General features: G+C 40.4%; 1 protein-coding gene across 7 annotated transcripts in view; it reads left to right on the top strand.

The window, feature by feature from the left end:
- Positions 1-23,537, top strand: part of MPP7 (MAGUK p55 scaffold protein 7) — a 230,649-nt gene that overhangs the window by 197,158 nt on the left and 9,954 nt on the right. For 6 of the 7 annotated variants that reach the window (XM_053572981.1, XM_053572980.1, XM_053572983.1 and 3 more), the window contains one exon: positions 20,259-20,339. The exons of the other annotated variant lie outside the window; for it this stretch is intronic. In XM_053572981.1, coding sequence (XP_053428956.1) covers positions 20,259-20,339 — 81 coding nt within the window. The remainder of the gene's footprint in view (positions 1-20,258; positions 20,340-23,537) is intronic. 7 annotated transcript variants of the gene reach the window in all.

Raw genomic sequence — 23,537 nt, forward strand, 5'->3', positions numbered from 1 at the left:
GATTGTCTGTGAAGGACAGTGCTGTCATCTTAGTGGCATCTCTGTGGGAGAGCAGATAGCAGATACCACCTTAATATATAATATCACACGGTGGGGCAAATAAATCATAGGAATGGGTATTTTTTTTTTTTTAACACAATGCAAGTTTGTTTAGAATCATTTTGAGGCAACAATGTGGTAAAAGCTTCCTATGGTATTTAGACATTCAGAGAAATAAACTATCACAGCACAGTTCGTTCCAGGATATTGCAAGGTGCAAAGTCAGTTAATGAAACTCCTTTAAAGTAGCTAATAAGGGTGGGTGCAGTGGCTTACACCTGTAATCTTAGCACTGTGGAGGCTGAGGTGGGTAGCTTGCTTGAGCTCATGAGTTCGAGACCAGCCTGAGCTAGAGGGAGACCCCCATATCTAAAAATAGCCGGGCGTTATGGCAGATGCCTGTAGTCTCAGCTACTGGGGAGGCTGAAGCAAGAGGATCGTTTAAGCCCAAGAGTTTGAGGTTGCTGAGCTCTCTGAAGCCACAGCACTCTACCGAGGGCCACAAAGTGAGACTGTGCCTCAATAAATAAATAAAATAAAGTAGCTAAGAAATGTATGTTGGTGTTTCCACAAACATTGCTTGATCCGGCTCAGATCCACAGTCTAGCATCTGTCTCACACAGCCTGCACAGTTGTCTGCAAGTCACAAGCTCTGTTTTACTTCTCCCTGTTTTGTGGTTTCTTTGACAATGTAGTGAGAGGTTTCTAAGTTCCAGGACCAAAGCCGATGATGCTGGACAAGTTTTGGAGGATTCTCTTTTTTGTTGATCCCTTACAAACTCAAGATGACAGTACAGGGATGAGGATCCCTGGAAAAGCTAAGAACCTGCCTGACTTAGTAAGAGGGACTTCTCTGAAGAGCACTTGCTGCTATTTCAGACAGATGGGGGTGACTGGTGGGAAATGATTTGGGGCTTCTCAGATCTGATGGCACAGGAAGTGATCATTAGTATCATCACCTACTAACATTATTTGCGTTATTTAGAAACACATACAGGCACTCTCAGAGTTACAAATATCCAACTTACATGTACAACTTACAAGTATGCATGGGGGTTATTACAATAAGTCCACGAGTTAAAAACATCCGACTTACATATGACTTGCACTTATAAACGGGGACTGTTAACAGGTAATAGATAAATGTACCTGTTCAAACTTACATACAAATTCAATTAGAGAAGACACCTACAAGAATCTATCTTGTTCATAACCTGGGCACTGCCTATATTCACATATTTCAAAGGAAATTCAAAATTTCCTTTATTAACAATGTCCACGTGTCCTCGTCTGTGTATATAGAACCTTCCCAAAACTGGAAGAGGATTTCCGTAGGTTTCTGTGTTTCCTACAGAGTTTACAGCACCCTGCTTCTATTTCTTACAGAATCACACTAAAAAGAATAAACACATTTCCCAACCCACACAGAGCCAGGTGGTTATAGAGGAATTTGGGGGTGCTACTTGAGATTTCCTGTCCCTCTCCCATCCCACTGTTCCTCTGTGCCTCTTCTCCAAAGCTGAGGAGAGAGATATGTTGTAGTAAAAGGGCAAAGACAGCATGATTTCCTTTTCTTTGTTTCTTTTTTCTCAGCGGGGTCTTGCAATGTTGTCCAGTTTGGTCTCAAACTCCCAGGCTCAAGCAATCTTCTCACCTCAGTTTCTTGAGTAGCTGGGACTATAGGTGCCTGCCACTATGCCCAGCTGTGTATGATTTTTTATTTCGCCTTCCATCTATGTGGCTCTCTGTAGCCAAGGAGTTAATATTGACTCAATAACTTTGAGCTTCTCTTAGGACAGTAATTTCCAGCCTTTTTGGCACCAGAGACCAGGTTCATAAAGGACAATTTTTCCACGGATAGTGGTGGTGGGACAGGAGGTGGAGCTCAGGAAGTGATGCCAGTGATAGGAGTGACTGTAAACAGAGGTGAAACTCTCCTCTGTCGCCTACTACTCACCTCCTGTTGTGTAGCCCTCCTGTTGTGTAACAGGCCACACACTAGTACCTTTTTGGTATCTGGGACTGGTTTCATGGAAGACAACTTTTCCATGGACCTGCCTAGGAGGAACAGGAGGCAGGAGTCACAGCTCAGATGGGTGATGCTGTGCGACCCAGTTCCTAACAGGCCAGGGACTGGTACTGGCTTGTAGCCTAGGGACTATAGGGATCTGATTGAAAACGGAAAGTAGGATAAACTATTTTTTCCCTTTCCTGTAGGTTCTAATTATAAAAACTCTTTCCTTGGAGATGAGAAAGGGGAAACAGATGAGGATAAACTGTGAGGCCAGACAGTAACCCAGGGAGGAATAAAACTAAATCACAGTCAAAAGCAGCTAAAGATGGTTGATTGTTATGGAAAAGAAATAACCAAAGGGAAGAAGGTGGGCCAGGGGCGCGGTCTTCTGTTGCATGGTGCTGTGTGCAGGTGTCCATGGCCTGTCGCTACAGCTCCCTTTAGGAAGGTATACACAAGAAGACTGATGTTGGAGTAAGTTAAAGTGGTTATTTTTTGTTCTGGGCACAAGATTTCCTGAGCAGGTCTCTGCTAATTTGGGATAGAGCATCAGGAAATCTCCATCTTCGTAGTTACTGAATCCAAAAATTGTTCACTCATTCTTGATCTCTCATCCAGTGGCCCTGGAAAGAACACCGATGGTGAATATGTTAGATCCTTTAATACTGTCCCAGAGGTGTTGATTAATTTTTTTCTAGTGTTTTTTTGTTGTTGTTTGTTTGTTTTTTTCCAATTTGATCATTGCTATTGGTCTGTCTCCAAGATCCCTGAACCTTCCTTTATCATGTGCTATTTAGTCCACCAAGCAACTTTTCTTGTTCGGACGTTGTAACTTTTCAGCTGTGAAATCGCCCCTTAGTTCCTTTTCATAGCTTCTGTTTATCTGCTAAGGACTTTATTTTCCCAACAATTCTAGGCATGTTTACCTTTACCTGATGAAGCTTAGTTAAGACAGATGCTTTGTTGTTTGGATAATTGTAATATCAGAGTCATTTTGGCATTGAAGTCTGTCAATTGTTTCTCCTTGAGAATTTGTTACTTTTGTTGTGTTCTTTATATGTTACATCATTTTGTTCCACATCCTGGATATCTTGAACATTATGCTGTATGGATTTTGAGTGGTGTCATCCTCCTGTAGAAAATGTGCAGGTTTTTGCAGGATATCAGCCTGGTTAAGTTGGTTGAGTGTGCACGCATTAGTCCAGTTTTCAGTCTCTGATGTATTGGGTGGTTCCATGCAGGTGACACTTGGGTCAGGCAGAGACTGATGTAGTGGTTTAAGTCCTAAATCATTTCTCAAAGCCTTTGTCGGGCAGCTCTCACTCATCCCCCACTTAGAAGTGAGCCCCAAACTTTTGTGGAGTCTTCTCCACTCTGGCCACTGCCCCACGGTGCAGCTGGGAGATGGTGACCCAACCTCTCTGGGCAGAGCCCAGGATGAGAGGTGCCTCAGTCTGTTGCATGTTGCTATAAAGTAATACCTAAGATTGGGTAATTTATAAAGAAAGAAAGGTTGATTTGGCTCACGGTTCTGCTGGTTGGAAGACTGGCCATCCGGTGAGGGCTTCAGGCTGCTTCGACTTGTGGGAGAGGTGATGGGGAGATGGTGTGTGCAGAGGTCACACAGCGACAGAAGGAGGCTCTGGTGTTAGGTTTTTTAACAAGCAGCTCTCTGGGAAACAAATAGAGCTGAGAACTTGCTCACTCTTGGCCCAGGGAGGGCATTGATCTGTTCATGAGGGATCCACTCCCATGACCTAGATCCCCTGTCCTCCAGCCCAGACCTCCAACATTGAGATTAAATTTCAGCATGAGGTTTGAAGAGACAAACGTCTGACAGACAGCAAGAGGAAAACGTAAACAGGAGACTTTATCATCTCTGGAGTCACGTCTGATTGGACTCCCCTCCACACTCTGCCTGCTTCTGTTTGCTTTCCAGCATCGTGAGGTCGTTGCCTTTTGTCCAATGTCCAGAGGTTTGGGCCGTACTCAGCGGGGAGGTGGCCTGTGGTGGGTTTCCCCATTGTAGTGGGGCTGGACTCCCAGGAGCTTTAAGCTCCTCTCCCAGACACAGCGTGGCCTGTCTTCACCCGTGTACTTTAATTGGCATCCTCAGAACTGGGTGACCTCACCCCAGCTCTCATGTGACCTGCTCAGCGCTTCAGAGTGTCATCAGGACAGAGCAGCGTCACAGCATCATCCCAGTGCTTCTCAAGATTAGAACAACGTTCTCAGAAATAGATTTCACAACAGTCCATTGTCAGCCCCAACCCTGAGGTATTTTGGCTTCTGGTACATGCATGCTGGTTGTCTAGATTCATGATCATCGAACTACAACTCCCCTGGCCAGAATCTTGGGTTAATTATATACACGACCACTGCCCCACATCCCCTCTACAATTTAATCTTGGGTTGCTCTGCATGGGGGCCAGACAGATCCCCTGCAGCACTTGCTACCTTTGTCTCCTACTTGGAATCCCTTAAGTTCTAGTCCTATTCCCAGAGATTTCTCTTTTATGTCAACAGGAGTGTTGCCCTCAAAATATTCCTGAACCGGAGATGCTGAAGGTTGACGCTCCCAAGTGGCCCAGTGGGGACACTCAAATGCTTCTCAACCGGCTGGTGTTGAGGTTTCCAGCCCTGGAGTAAATAATTAATTAGGTTGCCCCAGTGACAACCATTTATCTCTTTTCACTGCTTGCCTTCTTCTGCTAAGCTCTAACTATATCATGTTTCATTATTTTCTGCTCTACCCAGCTCCTGTTAAACATTTCCAACTGAGTTTTTAAATTTTAACTGGTTTCACAATGATGGGTCTTGTCCCGTTATTCACTTTTGTTTCTTTGGATTCCTTGCTCAGAAAATCTTTCTGCTTGTGTGTATGGCATATTTGAAGTGTCAGAGGTTTGGAGTCTACTGCCTGGAGAAATCTGTGTGTAGCTTGTAAAGCAGGACATTGTATAGAAGATAAGAAACCAGCCTCTGGACAAGACCAGCTGCCTTGGCATCCTCCTCTCCCTTTCAGTAGCTGTGTGACAACGCACAGTTTGTATCTCTCTGACCTTCATTTCTTCATCTGAAAAAGGGAGACGATAAGAAACACCTGCTTTCTATGTTTTGTTTTAAGGGTTAAACCAAAAAAAAAAAAAATACTCTTTGCAAAGACTTAAACCAATTCTTGTCACCTAATATGGTTTTAATAAAAGGAAGACCTCACACATTAACTAAAAATACAAAGAAGATAAACATGAAATGTTCAAGTATCATTAGACTTCTGATTTTGAATGTCAGTGTTCAGAACACTTGTAAGTTAGATTATTTAATAGCTGATCAACTAAAAGAGCTAATCAAGCAGTAGATACTAATTTTGGAAATTCTGGATCATTCCTGAATTAATTACACATTTTTCATGATTGTAAAATAATTTTTATATACTTAGGAAGTTGCTTTCTTGGCTCTTACAGATTGTATAGGAAGATGGAAATCATATAAGCTTCACAGTCCTACTCAAACACCATTTATTTTCACCCAGCATTGTCAAAGCCACTGGAAAAATATTTGCCTTGAAACCATTTGATAAATATTGTTCAGAACGTACAAAGTATTATTTTTTCTATATTATTATCATAATACTACCTGATTTTTATTCTTGGATTTAACAGTCAAGAAATAACAATAGACTCATGTTGTTACCATGGCAAAAATATGACAATGGGGGATTTTGAGCTTTGATCAGAAGCATCTCATTTTCTGTTTATTATGTAAACGTGTTATTCCTAAGCTCCATTTTAGCCCCTAAAACATCTCCGTGACAGTTCCTTTTAATAAACTCCCTCTGCATTTTAAAGTATTTTCCCAAACAGTATGTTAAAACCAAATGTCAGGCATTTAGTATATTTTCCTACATGACAAGTTTTATCTTTAATGAAATCTGACATTTTCGAAAGTAAAGTAATAAAATCACATAATGTGTCAGGGGAGGAGGCGGGGAGGAAGCTTCGGCATTAAAAAGCTACTAAAACACTTTTGGTGGCTTAAGCCAAAACAAGAGTGAAAATTCATCTTACGGATATTCAGACAGTTTGGGACTTGTTCCGTCTGGTTAGGAAACATGAGAGAAAACTAATAATAAATCTTTCTGTATTTTTTCCTATTTCTACCTTGCGCATTAAGTACTATTCTGCCCCGCTTTGGGCTGAATCTTCATGTGCTGCCCAAAGACAGCTTGTTGAAGTCATTTGGATAAATGGACTTTTGGAAGACATTACCTCTCCATGAGACGGTGATGCAACACAAAGCCTCCCATGTAAAATAGACAGAAAAGTGAGCACTAAAAGCTAAAAGTGAATGTTAGTGTGTTTATTAGAGTTCTTCTAGCTTTTGCTGAACTTTGGAGGCTGGTAGGAATTAGCATCCACTTGAGGGTTTTATGTAGATTTCTGTGAAGTCCCAAGTCATAATCAAATTTATGTGGGTGGTAGATTTAAAATTGTAATTCTTTTTTTTTTTTCCAAACAAAGTCTGACTCTGTCTCCTCAAGTAGAGTGCTATGACATAGCAACCTCTTCTTGGGCTCAAGTGATCCTCCTGCCTAAGCCTCCTGAGGAGCTGGGACTACAAGTGCCCACCACAACACTTGGCTAGTTTTTCTATTTTTTTTTTTCCTTTTATTAAGTGATATACACATAGATCATGAATACATTTATGCATATGTGGGGTACAATGTGTTGATTTTTTTTATACAATTTGGAGTGCTTATCTCAAACTAATAAATACAGTTTTCACCTCATTTACTTGATTATTGTGTTAAGACATTTATGTTCTATCATTGACAGATTTGACTTGTACCCTTGTGATATGCTCCACAGGTGTGGTCCCATTGTTTACCCTCCCTCTATCAAACCTCCCCCCTCCCCACCCTTCCCCCTTCATTTCTCTCCTTCATCCTGGGCTATAGTTGTGTTCTATCTTTCATAAGAAAGTGTGAGTGAATATAAATTGGTTTCATAAAAGTACTGAGTACATTGGATACTTTTTCTTCCATTCTTGAGATACTTTACTAAGGAGAATATGTTCCGGCTCTATCCATATAAACATAAAAGAGGTAAAGTCACCATCTTTTAGTATTCTGTGGTAGACATATACCACAATTTATTAATCCATTCACTGGTCGCTGGGCACTTGGGCTTCTTCCATGGCTTGGTAATTATGAATTCAGCTCCAGTGAATAATCTGGTGCAAATATCTTTGTTGCAAAGTGATTTTTGGTATTTTGGATGTACTCCTAGTAGAGGAATTGCAGTATTAAATGGCAGGTCTATTTTTAGATGCCTGAGTATTCTCCAAACTTCTTTCCAAAAGGAATGTATTAGCTTGCATTCCCACCAGCAGTGCAGAAGTGTTCCCTTTTCTCCACATCCACACCAACATCTATGGTTTTGGGATTTTGTGATGTGAGCCACTCTTACTAGAGTTAGGTGATATCTCAAAGTGGTTTTGATTTGCATTTCTCTGATGATTAAATATGATGAGCATTTTTTTCATGTGCCTGTAGACCATGCACCTGTCTTCTTCAGAGAAGTTTCTGTTTAAGTCTCCTGCCCACAATGAAATAGGATCACTCGTTCTTTTCTTATTGATAAGTTTGAGTTCTCTGTGGATTCTAGTTATCAGACCTTTGTCAGAAACATAACCTGCAAATATCCTCTCCCATTCTGAGGGCTGTCTACTTGCTTTACTTAGTGTGTTCTTGGCTGTGCAGAAGATTTTTAGTTTGATCAGATCCCAGTAATATATTTTTGGTATTTCTTCAATTGCCTGGGAGGGTCCTCCTCATAAAGTTTTCTTCCAGGACAGTTTCTTCAAGTGATTCCCCTGCACTCTATCTAAGAATCTTTATGATTTCATGTCTTAGGTTTAAGTCATTTATCCAGTGAGAGTCAATTTTTGTTAATGGTGAAAGGTGTGGGTCCAGTTTCAGTCTTCTACAAGTTGCCAGCCAGTTCACCCAGCACCATTTGTTAAATAGGCAGTCTTTCCCCCAATTTATATTTTTGATAGGCTTATCAAAGATCAAATGACGGTAAGCACCTGGATTCACCTCTTGGTTCTCAATTCTGTTCCATACATCTACCTCTCTATTTTTGAGCTAGTACCATGCTGTTTTGATCACTTTTGATTTATAGTATAGTCTGAAGTCTGGTAGCATGATTCCACTTGATTTGTTTTTATTTCTGAGTAATGTCTTGGCTATTGGAGGCCTTTTGTGTTTCTATAGAAAATGAAGTACTAGTTTTTCCAGATCTTTAAAGTATGACAGAGGTGCTTTAATAGGGATTGCATTAAATCTGTAGACGGCTTTGGGTAGTGTGGATATTTTAACAATGTTGAGTCTTCCCAGTCATGAGCATGGTATGTTTTTCCATTTGTTAACATTTTCAGCTATTTCTTTTCTCAGTTTCATAGTTCTCTTTATAGAGATCTTTCATGTCCTTTGTTAGGTACACTCCCAGATATTTCATTTTCTTTGGCACTACTGTGAAAGGAATAGAGTCCTTAACTGTTTTTTCAGCTTGTCTATTGTTGGTATGTATGAATGTTACTGATTTGTGAGTATTGATTTTGCAGCCTGAGACGCTGCTATATTCCTTGATCACTTCTAAGAGTTTTGAAGTTGAGTCCTTGGGATTTTCCAGATATACAGTGATATCATCTGTGAAGAAGAGTGAAAGTTTGACCTCTTCTGATCCTATATAGATACCCTTAATCACTTTCTCTTGCCTGATTGCAATGGCTAAGATTTCCATTACAATAATAAAAAGCAGTGAAGACAGCGTGCAACCAGGCCTGGTTCCTGATCTGAGCAGAAATGTTTTCAGTTTTAATCCATTCAATGCAATATTGGCTGTGGGTTTGCTGTAGATGGCCTCTATCAGTTTAAGAAACATCCTTTCTATGCCTATTTTCTTAAGTGTTCTGATCATGAAAGGATCCTGGATGTTATCAAAAGCCTTTTCTGCATCAATTGAGAGAATCATATGGTCTTTTTTTTTTTAATTTGTTTATGTGATGTATTATATTTATAGATTTATGTATATTGAACCAGCCTTGAGACACTGGGATAAAACCCACTTCGTCGTGGTGTATAATTTGTTTGATGTGTTGCTAGATTCTGTTTGCTAGGATCTTATTGAATATTTTTGCATCAATATTCATTAGAGATATTGGTCTATAATTTTCTTTTCTTGTTGGGTCTTTTACTGGTTTGGGGATCAGGGTGATATTTGCTTCATAGAATGTGCTGGGAAGTATTCCTTCTTTTTCTATGTTTTGGAAAGGTTAAGTAATATAGGTACTAGTTCCTCCTTAAAGGTTTGGTAGAATTCTGATGAAAAGCTATCTGGTCCTGGAGTTTTCTTTTTGGGGAGCTTTTGTATAGTTGATGCATTTCAGAACTTGATATAGGCCTGTTCAATATTTCCTCTTCTTCCTGGCTAAGTCTAGGAAGGTGGTGTGCTTCCAAGTATTGGTCAATTTCCTTCAGATTTTCATATTTCTGAGAATAGAGTTTTTTGTAATATTCATTAAGGATTTTTTTAATTTCTGAGGAGTCTGTGCTTATCTCATATCTGTTATTTTTATTGATGAAATTAGAGATTTTACTCTTTTATTTCTGGCTAGATTAGCCAAAGGTTTATCTATTTTATTGACCTTTCCAAAAAACCAATTTTTTGATTCATTGATCTATTGTATAATTCTTTTGTTTTCAATTTCATTTAATTCTGCTGTAATTTTGGTTATTTCTTTTCTTCTGCTGGGTTTGGGGTTGGAGTGTTCTTCCTTTTCCAGTTGCTTGAGATGTCCCATTAAGTTGTTGATTTCCTCTCTTTCCGTTCTCTTGAGGAAGACTTGCAATGCTATAAAGTTTCCTCTTAGGATTGCCTTTGCAGTATCCCACAGGTTACTGGTAGTTCATGTCATCATTCTCGTTTTGTTCCAAAAATTTGGTAATTTCTTTCTTAATTTCATCTATGACCCAGCTGTCATTCAGCATAAGATTATTTAGTTTCCATGTCTTTGTGTGAGTTTGCATATTCCTGTTGTTACTGAGTTCAACTTTTATTCCATGATGGCCCAAGAAGATACAAAGAATGATTTCGATTTTTTTTTAATTTGTTAAGGTTAGACTTGTGACCTAAAATGTGATCGGTTTTGGAGGATGGTCCATGGGCTGATGAGAAGAATGTGTATTCAGTTTTGTTAGGATGAAATGTTCTGTAGATGTCTGTTAGATCCAATTGTTGAATGGTTAATTTTAAGTCTAAAATTTCTTTGCTTAGTTTCTTATTGGAAGATGTATCCAACACTGCCAAGGGGGTGTTAAAATCTCCGACTATTATGGTGCTAGAGGAAATCAAGTTGCTCATGTCAGTTAGAGTCTCTCTTATAAGTTAAGGAGCATTCTGGTTGGGTACATAAATATTAATAATTGAAATCTCATCATGTTGAGTGTTTCCCTTAACAAATAAGAAGCAACCATCCTTATCTTTCCTTACTTTTTTTGGTTTAAAGCCTATCGTATCTGCGAATAAAATCGCAACACCTGCTTTTTTCTGATTTCCATTTGCCTGAATTATAGATGAGCATCCCTTCAGCCTGAGTCTATATTTATCTTTAAAGGTAAGATGAGATTCTTGTATGCAGCATATATCTGGCCTGAGTTTTTGTATCCAGTCAGCCAGCCTGTGCCTCTTTAGAGGACAATTTAAGTCATTCACATTAATTAAGAGTATTGATAATCCTGGTAGTATTTTGGGTGCCGAGTTTTTTGAAAGTCCAGGGGACCTTTTTAATCCTTTTCCCACTGTGGAAGTTTGGATTTGATCAAAAGTTTCTGAGTGAGTTTACTTTGGTGGTAGAGTATTGTGGAGGTGCTGGTCATTGTGGAGGATGGGTCTGAGAATATCCTGGAGAGCTTATTTAATTATGGCAAATTTCTTCCACATATGAATGTCATTAAAGTATTTAATTTCTCCATCATAAATTAAACTTAGTTTAGCTGGATACAGGATCCTGGGTTGAAAATTGTTTTGTTTTAGGAGGTTGAAGGTAGATGACCAACCTCTTTTGGCTTGAAAAGTTTCAACAGAGAGATCTGCAGTCATTCTAATGTTCTTCCCCTTGTAGGTTATGATTTCCTTATGTCTGGCTGGTTGCAGTATTTTGTCCTTCATATTAATGTTGGCAAAGTTAATTATAATGTGTCTGGGAGATGCTTTATTTGAATTGAGTTGTACTGGGGTTCTGAAACTGTCTACTACCTGAATTTCAGAATCTCTTATGATGTGTGGGAAGTTCTCCTTGATTATCTCTTGGAGTAAAGCATCTGGGCTTTTCAATGCAACCTCATCACCTTCAGGAATTCCTATAAGGCAAATGTTTGCTTTTTTGGAATTATCCCAGAGCTCTCTGAGAGAATGATCCATTTTTCTCTCTACTTCTCTTCCTCTTTGAGCATTTGGGAGCATTCAGAAGCTTTGTCTTCAGTGTCAGAAATCCTTTCTTCTGCCTGCTCCATTCTGTTACTGAGGGATTCTACTATATTTCTCATATCTTGGAGGACTGCAACTTCTTTTCTCAATGTGTCAAAATCTTTGCTGATTTTGTCTTTAAATTCATTGAACTCATGAGACAACCTTTGAATTATTCCTAGATTTTCTATTTCCAACTTTACTTCCATTCTGTTAATCTTATTTGCCATCCAAATTCTAAACTCAATTTCTGACATCTCAGCCATTTGTTTATGAATGGGATCTTCTGGTGTGGCCGCTTTGTTGTTCCTTGGGGGAGTTGATCTACTCTGATTATTCATGTTGCCAGAGTTTTTCTCCTGATTTCACCCCATGAATGTTTTTTACCATCTGGCTAGATGAGCAGGTAAGGTGAAATTGGACTGGGGGCTCCGGAGGTTGTGGCTAACCAGCCCTTTGCCAAAGAGCTGGGACTGGTGACTGCAGCTTTTCCCCTACAGCTTTGCAAAGGACCTGTACAGTATAGGAGACTCTGGGGACCTGCTTGGTGTGGTGGGGATAGGTGGCTCTGTCTTCTATTCATCTGAAACTGGATAGAGGGCTCCTGGGGTTGTGGTTAAACAGCCCTTTGCCAAAGAGCTGGGACTGGGACTGGTGACTTTAGCTTTTCCCCTACAGCTTTGCAAAGGACCTGTACAGTACAGGACCTGAGACTCTGGGGACCTGCTTTGTATGGTGGGGCTAGGTGGCTCTGTCTTATATTCATCTGCTCTCTGTCCAATCCTAGTGAATCAGTAACTCTGGGTTGAAGTCTCAGCTATGGAGAAATGCATCCCACCCCCCATGGGCAACAACTGGAAGAGGAAAATCAAGCCTTCCTACTACCACAGAAGCAGGGTACCACCTTGGAGGGTCCTCAGGTGATTTGCCTAGTTCAAGAGTTCCAAACCGATTGTCCCAGTCAGCACCAACTCTCTAGTGGGAGAGTTCAAAAGGTCTCTAACAACTAGATAGCAGGGGTCTACTGGCAGCTCAAGTGTGGCTCCGGTGCTCTGTGGAATCAGAAAGACCCGCCCAATAGAAGAGTTGGACCAAGGGGGTTGATTCCTTTTTCCCCACCTTGCACCTTTTTCACCACCAGTCTCTGGTAACCCCTGTCTTTCTGGTAACCCCACTGCCAGACTCTGATAACCCAGTCTCTGTGGCCCAGTTCTGTCCAATAAGCAAATGTGCCAGGGCTTTGCTCCTGCCAGAGTCAAAGTAAAGTCAATGCCTCCTTGCTCCGGCCACCACCCTCTGCCACCAGCCACCAGGGGGAGCTAAAGGCTGCCTGCCTCAGGTACTCAATGGCAACTGGGGAGTGTTCCCCCAAGCTCAGTCCAGTTCTAAAATTTGTTTCCTTGGTATCGCAGCTTGCCTCAGCAGAGAAGATGTGTAATTATCTATCTCTTCTCTCAGCTCAGCTCTCCCCTTCAGCTTTCTTTCTGGCCGTTATCTCCTTCGGATTGGAGCTTCTGTTGAAAGCTGGTTCCAGTGGCATCATCCCCACTCCTCCTTGTTCTGTTGTTCTGGGAGAGCTGAGCTAAACGTCTATCCCGTCTGCTATCATGCTCCGCCTCCATAGTTTTTCTATTTTTTAGTAAAGATGAGGTCTTGCCCTTGTTCAGGCTGGTCTTGAACTCCTGAGCATAGGAGATCCACCTGCCTCTGCCTCCGCCTCCCAGAGTGTTGGGATTACAAGCCTGAGCCTCCACACCTGGCCTAAAATTATAATTCTTGATGTAAAAGGTAAATGTGATCTATATTAGAATCACATTGGCTTTTTATGCCCTCGATCTGTCTTTCTTAAATATTTATATTTGGGTATAGTTTCTAGGCATAAATCTCAGTTCTGTTCACTCAGCTGATTTCTGTGCTGGATGCTGTTCTGAGCACATAAATGTTTTAATGGGGGATGATAGACCAAAACATTCATGATAAGTTAGTGGTAAATATAATAACAAAGTCACTTGTATAGTTGTGATACAGTAGTGTTACGTATAGAGAAGAAGGTAAAAGTAAACAGGGAAGGGGAACAGAGAGTTGGGGAGAGGGACATAATGGATATTGAATTGAATCAGGAGATCGTAGTGGTCTTATTGAAAGGTTATGTTAAGAGCAGATTCTAGAGAAGTTCCCCATCCCTCCTCCTCTTCCTTGGGAAGACTCAGGATGGTTTTATTTTGACTTGTTCATTTTATTGTAGCTCTGAGAAGATGTGAGGTGAGTGTCAGTCTATGTAAGTCTAGTGTAAATAGCTGCTTTAGAAAAAACATTACTCTTTCAACAGACTTACCACAACCTTTTTGCTTACTTGCCTCCTCCCTCCCTCCCCCCTTCCTACCTCCTTCCTTCCATCCTTCATTCCTTTCCTCCCTCTTACTACTTCCTTCCTTCCTATCCTCTTTCCCTCCCTTCCTTACTTCCTTCCTTCCCTCCCTCCCTTCCTCCTACTCCCTCCTCCCTTCCTTTCCTTCCTTCTTTCCCTCCCTCTCTCCTACTCCCTCCTTCCTTCCCTCCCTTCCTTCTTCCCTTCCTTCCCTCCCTCTCTCCTTCCCACCCTACTTTCCTTCCTTCCTGCCAATATTAGCACACTAATTGATGGTTTTTAAGTAATATTTTTCTCCTATTATTATTATGAATGGAGTAGTAAAATGGAAAGCTGCACCCCTGTCTGGACTTGTTATAAACTGCTAAGTTGTCAGACTTGTTATATAGTTTGATTCCAGAGGGACTTTAAATTTCATTTTATAGGTAGATTTGTCACTCTCAAACACAGAAATCCAGCCATCCACTAATATCATTCTAAGATTATGAGCCCAATATGTGGTTGTTGTCATCTTATGCCTAGAAGAATAGTGCTGTGAGATGCTAGATAGACTTTTTAGAGTGTGTCTGATCTGAGGGTAAGTTACCTCGGGATTTTGTTTGACGTATCTTGCAATAAATCAAACAAGTAAGTATGTTTTTTTCAGGTTACAAAAGCAGTTTGGATATTTATTGCAGATTCCAGTAATTCTAATATTTTTCTCTAGGTAATAAGAGTAACAAGATGTCTGGCCAATAAAAGTGTGGAAGAATTTTCATGTGATCAAAATAGATTTATCACTAACGTATTATGACTATTACGTGCATATATAGTGTGTTAAAACAAATTTGGTAATCTCCACCTACCTGCATCTTTGTGAAGTTTCTTTGCTATTATATTACTAAATCTTTTGCAAGATTGTCTTGCTAAAGTACCACCCAACTCTATTTAAATTGTGAAATTCAGTTTAATACTCATCAGCCTGAAGAAAAACTATTAACTAAATTCTATGCTGGGCATTTACAAATAAAAATCATTGTTTTAAATGAGTGTCATTTAAAAACTGTATATACTATTTTATTGATTTCAGAAAGATTATTTTCACAATAATAATACATTATGTTCTAATAAATATCTATTCACTCAGGATATTCACACTAACACACAAATAAGTAGATGGTTGAAGCTTCTAAGTACACTGCCTTAGAGCATGGCCATAAACTATTTTTCTCAGTAGAAGAATGTCATGCTGATATTTTAAAACATTATTTCAGTGAACTTATGGATTTGAGTGCTGCCCAAGTCACTAGTATTCTGCCTCAAAGCTTTGTCGGCTCATTTAGTTTCTGTTTGTTTTGTTTGATTTTTAATTGTACATATATGTTTCAGATTCAGGAAGCAGATTTTTGCTGGGACCATATTTATAGAATAAAAACTCTTGTTTTTTTTTTTGAGACAGAGTATCGTTCTATCACCCTGGGTAGAGTGCCATGGTGTCTACAGCAACCTCAAACTCGTGGACTCAAGCAATCCACTTGCCTTGGCCTCCCAGAGTGCTAGTATTACAGGCATGAGCCAGTGTGTCTGACTGTAATAAAATCTTTTATGCATCAACCATGAATTAATTTTCCAAGTGTATTGTGCTAGCAATCTTCTAGTCATAGCTCACTATAGCCTCTAACCCCAGGGTTCGAGCGATCTTCCCATCTTAGCCCCCCAAGTAGCTGGGGCTACAGGTACGTGCCACCATATCCCCTTAATTCTTAAATTTCTTACAGAAGCAGGGTCTTGCTTGCTGTATTGCCCAGGCTGTTCTCATACTCTGGCCTCAAGCAGTTTCCCCTACTCAGTCTCCCAAATTGCTGGGACTAAAGGGGTGAGCCACTATGCCTAGCCAGAGCTAAGAGTCTAATAAAAAGACATTTTTCTTTTTTTCATACATAAAAATTTGTTACAAATCATAAATACTTAAATGTAATTCTGGAATAAAAAGAAAACCCGAAGCAGAACAAAGAAAACACTCAATCCCTCATAATTACAGAAATAATGAGGTAGTGATGTTATTAACCAGCCCGGGGGTCCTGTTGGGAAAAGGACTGTCTATGTCCTTTAGACTTATATGTCCCTATATGTCTAAATTCTCCTATGTGAACGAAAGCTGAAGATTTGCATATGATTTTTTTAACATTTCTTTTTAAGATAAAAATAAAGAAGCCGGGGAGGCGCCTGTGGCTCAGTGAGTAGGGCGCCGGCCCCATATGCTGAGGGTGGTGGGTTCGAACCCGGCCCCGGCCAAACTACAACAAAAAAAAAATAGCCGGGCGTTGTGGCGGGCGCCTGTAGTCCCAGCTACTCGGGAGGCTGAGGCAAGAGAATCGCGTAAGCCCGAGAGTTAGAGGTTGCTGTGAGCCGTGTGACGCCACGGCACTCTACCCAAGGGCGGTAGAGTGAGACTCTGTCTCTACAAAAAATAAAAAATAAAAAAAATAAAGAAGCCTTTACATAATTAATAGTGACTATTTTCTTAAATGAAAGTTTTAAGTAGAAACTTTACCAATATTTTAGTAACTCTTAAATGGGCTGTATTTCTTTGGCTGAAGTAAACGAACCCTCTTAGAAAACCATACAACATATTTGCCTACTTTCAATAAGGAATTACTAATTAAATACATAAAAAGTAAATTAAAATGATATACATTTCTAATTATTTATCCAATTGACACATTTTTCCCCCAGGAACTTCAGCTAATGGAGATTGAAGCACATGGTTTTGATTCTTCCTTTTCAACATAGTTTTGTAAATTCTTGCAAAATTTTTTTTTTCAAATGCAGCAGATAAGTATTTATTTACATTTCTGCTTTGACTATAGGTATTCTTTCAGCTTCTTTTCGAAGTTAGTAGGCACATCAGCTTTAGTTCATTGGCCGATTTTCATATTAGTAAACTTCAAAATCATTTTGGAATGTGCTTTCTAGACTTCTGCTTACATATATCATCCCTGTGTTATGATTTTCCATGTTCCTGAATCAAGAATCCTAGTAGACATATCCCCTTGTATTTTATAGACCTGGTATGCCCATCATCTTCACTAAATTTGCTCTTGACTTCTTAGAGGTTCTGCATAGAGTGAGTTCTGAGATCACCAGATTTGACTTCTGCCACTTTTTGTACCCAGTATCTCTGCCTATTCAAGCACAGATAGTCATCACTGTCTAAAGTTTGGTGCAGGCTGGGATGGGGTGGAAGAGTCATATCCCAAAACAGACAGCGGGTGGAGTCACTGGTACCCGGCTCCGTGTTTTATCGGCATTCTTTGGATAAGATCATAGGCAGAGTGGAAAGAATGCAGACTTTTGAGTCAGACAGACAGGCTTTTGAACAGCAGCTAAACCACATTCCAGATGTGCGACCTCTGGAAAATTGCCTAACCTTTCATTGTCTCAGTGTCCTCATCTGGAAAGTGAGGATAATGGTGCTCTTCTCGCAGGGATGCTTTGAGGATGAGTAATTGTGTTTGTAAACCCTGTAGCACATGCCTCCCTCACCTTGCCAGCCCCGTCAGCATCATGGTCGTTCCACAACATGCTCTCTGATTTAAAGATACGCTATTTACAGTCTCTTCTCTGCTTCACTTAATCATTAGCAAACACAATTGAAAACAAGCTACAGAGTAGTCTATTCACATATATACACATAAATGTATTTCACCCATTGTAATAGAAATGTATATACTGAAGGGGAGAAGTGAATCTATCCTATTGCACAAATAAACCTTAGCAGCAATTAACCGAATTGCCCAGAACATCAGTAGGTGTTGTATTCTAAATACAAACCAACCAACTAAAAATGTTGTGACATAAAACCTAACCACAGAAGGAGGATAAAATCATGGGGAACTCTAGGGCTTCTCCAGTGTAGTTGACAGAATTGATCCAAGCGCCAACCAGGAAAAATGCTGTTCGTAGGCCAATTGGGCGATTTCAGAGTAAGAATGATGGAAATGATGGCCTTGTTTTTACCTTTTTTGTGAGGACACATCTATCTTTGAAGATGGTGATGTTGAATAACTTAATTTATGGGAAAATTTTCAAACAAAATCATCTGCCACTGAACACTCTTGGCGTACATGAGTGGAGGATACACATGAGCATATTATATACTCCACCGTTCTACAGTGAAGTCAGCTTGTATATGAGGGTTAGATTGTAAAGTTACTATCTCATAGGCTCAGAATTGGATGTAGTCAAAATTTAAGGGTATCAGCTTGGTGCCTGTAGCTCAGTAGTTAAGGGCACCGGCCACATGCATGGAGGCTGGTGCGTTCAAAACTGGCCCAGGCCAGCTAACCAACAGTGGCAATTGCAGCAAAAAAAAAAAAAAATAGCCAGGTGTTGTGGCAGGTGCCTATAGTCCCAGCTACTTGGGAGGCTGAGGCAAGAGAATTGCTTGAGCCCAGGAGTTTGAGGTTGCTGTGAGCTGTGATGCCACAGCCCTCTACTGAGGGTGACAAAGTGAGACTCTTGTCTCAAAAAAAAAAAAAAAATTAAGAGTATCACAGCATTGATGGCATACTTTATTCCACTAATTCAAATACACCTAATTTTTTCTCTAGAATTAAATCATTGGGCTCTTTTTTTTTCTAGCTTACTAAAAGAAATTAAACTTTTTAAAAAGGAGAAGAAAATGGAAAATGCTAGACTGTCACTCCACAAAGTATCTCATACTCTGCAAAACACTCCAGAGTTGAGACTTCCTAAAGAAACGGTGAATGTACGTCAGTGCATTGAGGGGAATGGCAGATAACAGGCCAGGACCCTATTTTCTTCATTTTATTTTATTTGCTGCTGCTCCTTTTCCCTTCCCTTCCCCTTCCCTCCCCTCCCCTCCCCTCCCCTCCCCTCCCCTCCCCGCAGGGTTGGGTCACACAGGGCCTTGTAGGCCATTTGGAGAATTTTACCCATTTGGGGAAACCACTTGTGCGAGAATGTCAAGCAAGGGCGTGACAGGGTAGCTCCTTAAAAGGCCTCTCTGGCTGCTGGGTGACGCTGGATGGCGTGGCAGATCGGCGGGTATGAGGCAGCTCTCTGGCTGTCCCAGGACTGGGCCCCAGTGCGGTGTCATGGGCTATGGTGGCAGCAGTGGCAGTGGAGAGTCATAGAGCTGGAGGAGATTTGGGAGGTGAAATTGGCAGTTTCTGGAAGTTGATTGTGGAGAATGTAACAAGGAAGTGACGACAAGGCTCCCAGGTGTGAGCGGAGAGGAGAATGAAGGATGGAAATTGCCCTTGTGGGGAATGTAAGAAACTCAGCTGAGAAAGAAAATGGAGTGATTCCTGGAGAGCACGAAGGTCCGGGAAGACCAGAATGATGGTGTCCCTGCTCTCCAGGGCTGTATCAGTTTTCTGCGCTCAGGAGGTCAGGTGGCAGATCTTGAGAGGTTTCCTTGGTAATGTTGATGAATGGATCATGCATAAGAGAGTTAAAGATGGTGGTGAATCATGAAGACATGTTGGCCAGTGGAAATGAAGAGTCATATGAAGGCTTGTTATACTACATGCCAGAAGAAAGTCGGCCTGGCGCAGTGGCTCACACCTGTAGTCTTAGCACTCTGGGAGACCAAGGTGGGAGAATCGTTTCAGGTCAGAAACTTGAGACCAGCCTGAACAAGAGTGAGACCCCATCTCTACAAAAAAAATAGAAAAAAGTTACCAGCCATGGTGGCAGACACCTGTAAGCCCAGGTACTCAGGTGGGAGTACTCAGATATTCCTGTGTTTCATTTAAAACATAAATATTCCTAACCTTTTTGAGGGAAAGGTAAGCATTTACATTAAAAAATAAGAAAGCCAAATAAAATAAAATAAAATAAGCAGCAAAAGAAATTCTGGCTTTCTTTCTTTCTTTCTCTCTTTCTCTCCTTCTTTTTTTTGAGACAGAATCACACTGTGTCACCCTGGGCAGAGTGCTGTGGTGTCACAGCTCACAGCAACCTGAAACTCTTGGGCTCAAGCTATCCTCTTGCCTCAGCCTCCCAAGTAGCTGGGACGCAAGGCACCTGCCCCACACTTGGGTAGTTTTTTTCTATTTTTAGTAGAGACGGTGTCTCATTCTTGGTCAGGCTGGTCTTGAACTCCTGAGTGCTGGGATGATAGGCGTGAGCCACCTCAGCCATCCTTCTAGCTCTTTCTTGTGTACTATTGAACTAGAAGTGATCTCTTTACTTGGGATGCAAAGTTGGATCCATGTTCTCAGCCTTACAGGTTCATGTTAGTTACAGAAACGTGCATATGTTTTATTTGATAATGAATTTCTGTTATCCTATTTTTCAGGTCCGGTAGGAGTAGGGCTGAATGAACTGAAACGAAAACTGCTGATCAGTGATACCCAGCACTACGGTGTGACCGTGCCCCGTGAGTTCTCCATTCATTGCTGTCTACAATACAGCAGTTGCCATCGCTCAATACTTAGAGAGCGTTACCCATCTAGACCTCCCAAACCTCCCAACCACGCTGTGACGTGTGTAGCGACAGTGTCCACATTTTACAGAGGAGGATGCCAAGGCCCAGGAGGTTAAGGGATCTATCTGCCTTAGGTGGTACAGATCATTGGCTGTATTGATCACAGCTTCCTACCCTTCAATTTTAATTAATTTTAATATGACATCAAGTTATTATTTATAAATTTTCTTCTAAGCAAAAGTCCAACTGTTCTGTTTCCTAAAATAAGCACTAATGTTTTCCAGAGTATTTTACCAGCTTTAAGATTAGAAGGATCAAACCACAGAGAGCTAAAGGAGACTTCTTACCCTATAAACCTTTCTTAATCACCTTTTATATGTAGTAATTGGCAGATAGTGTTAAATTGGCTTTTCATGGCCATAGCTTCTAAATATGGTAGGCATCTTTTCTGTACACAGAATTAGATCTATTTTTATAAAAAGTAGTTTTCATAGGCATTTTTACAATTGAAATGTGACGCTTGAAACATTATTGATCTGCAGAATAAATGCCATTTGACTACTTAATATGTTGATGTTAGAAGCTGTCTAAAAGGCTAAATTGAAATGTTGGCTTTTTCAAGTGGTTTTAGTCTTGTTTAAAAAAAAATTCATTTGTATATTGCCCTTAGCAGTGTTCTCTAGTTTTGGAAGAGTTCAACTTTATTTTAAAATTATAATTTTCTCTTACCTCAAGTTACTATATTTTTCCAAATTGTTGTTCATAATCATTTTCTGCCAGAAGTTACAGGACTCCGGTTTCCATCGACAGAGATTAAAGCAAAGGAAAATGTGGGATTAGATGGTTTCTTTTTTTTTTTTTTTACTTTGATTATTCACTTCTCTTACAAAAGCTGAATTGCAATATACAGATAATTAGAAACTTTTATAAAGGGGCAGCGCCTGTGGCTCAGTGAGTAGGGCGCCGGCCCCATATGCTGAGGGTGGCGGGTTCAAACCCAGACCCGGCCAAACTGCAACAAAAAAAAAATAGCCGGGCGTTGTGGCGGGCGCCTGTAGTCCCAGCTGCTCGGGAGGCTGAGGCAAGAGAATCGCATAAGCCCAAGAGTTGGAGGTTGCTGTGAGCCGTGTGACGCCACGGCACTCTACCCAAGGGCAGTACAGTGAGACTCTGTCTCTACAAAAAAAAAAAAAAAAAAGAAACTTTTATAAAACAATCGTTAAGCTCACAGGTGAGCAGTTTTAGAAGAGAACTAAGCGATGCAAGATCAGATGATAAAGAAAAAAACAAATTTATTAATTGCCTGCTGTGTATTTATCTCCTGTGTTCATCTTAATTTATGTAGTCCTTCTAATAATAGCATGAGTGATGTTTTTTTCCGTTTTAGAGAAGGAAACTGGGGGAGAAAGGATATGTTGATTTGAGTTCCATAGATGATGGTTGCACTTGGATTTGAAACTAGGTTTTATAATGATCCGTTCTCTCCTGTATAACGCTAACAATTTTTTTAAACTACAGACTCTTTTATGGCCCAATTAGTAGTAAAAGCTGATTTCTTTTTACGATGATAAATATCAGTAAGGCCATCTATTAAAAGTAATCGTTTGTGATAGTTTTGGTATTATTAAAGGAACTAAAACGAGGCACGTTGGCCTTAATTTATTCAGCTATTAAAATAATATTTGCCTCTGAAGTTGTAGAAGTTGACAATATCCAGAAAGATTCCCAGGCTGCGACTCTCCAAAGAAATCTTCAAAGTAGTCATTCATTGCTATGATTCACTTTCAAACAAGTGTTAAAGCCAAAAGATCCTCACACAGCCATGTTTTCCAGACTCCCCTGATATGTTCTAGAATACTTCCTTGTCCATGGGCCGTCTCTCTTGAGTTTTCTAAAATATATATATATTATAAACTGGGGTGCCAGTAAAATACTTCTTTTTGTTATCTCATCATGACAAAGTTATTCTGGGGATTTAGGGGGCAGGAGGAAGGGAAGAGGGTAGAGTTGTTTCATATTTGGGTGATGTGTGTCATAATCTGTAAACACAGCAGGTACTCGTGAGCTAGGGTCAAGGTCATGGCCTGCATTGGGATCAATATGTGGGTCATTATGAAAGTTTTAAGATACATAAAAATCAAGAAGCATAAAATCTGCATGGACAGAAACAAAGGAATCCCTCCCAGCTGACGCCAGTAGCCAAGCAGGTTGAAACTTGCACAGGTGAATCTCAAAGGACTCTGTCAACTCTGTTTCTTGGAAGTGAAATAATGGACCTATTACACAGTCTGTCTCAAAACTCCTATAGTGACTTGTGTATGCCCTTTGAATACCCTCATCCTGAGGATTTCAGATCTTTTCAATTCAGGATTCCTCATGGTCAGTGAGTTCACGAGACTCCTGTGGCCTTCATTACAAATGGACGCTGAAATTCTTCATCAGTGAAATAGCACCATACCTGGATAATTCAGGTTGCTGATGATATGCAGACAGTTTTGTTGTAGACATGTTACCTCGTAAATGCATTTAGCAATGTCATAAATGTCTCATTCAATTACCACTTGATGTTGACCCTGCTGGGAGCCTCCATCTGTCAGAGCAGTGATTTTTTTTTTTTTTTTTGAGACAGAGTCTTACTCTGTTGCCCTTGGTAGAGTGCTGTGGCATCACAGCTCACAGCAGCCTCAAACTCTTGGGCTCAAGTGATCCTCTTGCCTCAGGCTCCTGAGTAACTGGGACTACAGGTGCCCACCACAATGCCTGGCTAGTTTTTCTATTTTTAGTAGAGAAGGGGGGGGTCTCACTCTTGCTCTTCAAGAACTCCTGAGCTCAAGCAATGTACCCACCTTGGCCTCCCAGAGTGCTAGGATTATAGGCATGAGCTACCATGCCCAGCCCTGAGCAGTGATTCTTAAACCATATGTTGCAGATTTTCAGTCAAAATGTCCTGCCATTATAATTGAACGAAGACAATCTTTGCTCCTATCTTGAGAAACAGATTAATGCACAGAAAATTCTCAATTTTGACTTTCATCAGGACTTTTTTCTTAAGCCTGATATTTGCTAAAGGAACACCAGCAAACAGCAACAACAAAACTGATTATAAATGAATATTAATCCTAAATTCCAAAGCAAGGCATCATACTAATT

The sequence above is a fragment of the Nycticebus coucang genome, chromosome 20 (genome assembly GCF_027406575.1).
Source record: "Nycticebus coucang isolate mNycCou1 chromosome 20, mNycCou1.pri, whole genome shotgun sequence".
Lineage (NCBI taxonomy): Eukaryota > Metazoa > Chordata > Mammalia > Primates > Lorisidae > Nycticebus > Nycticebus coucang.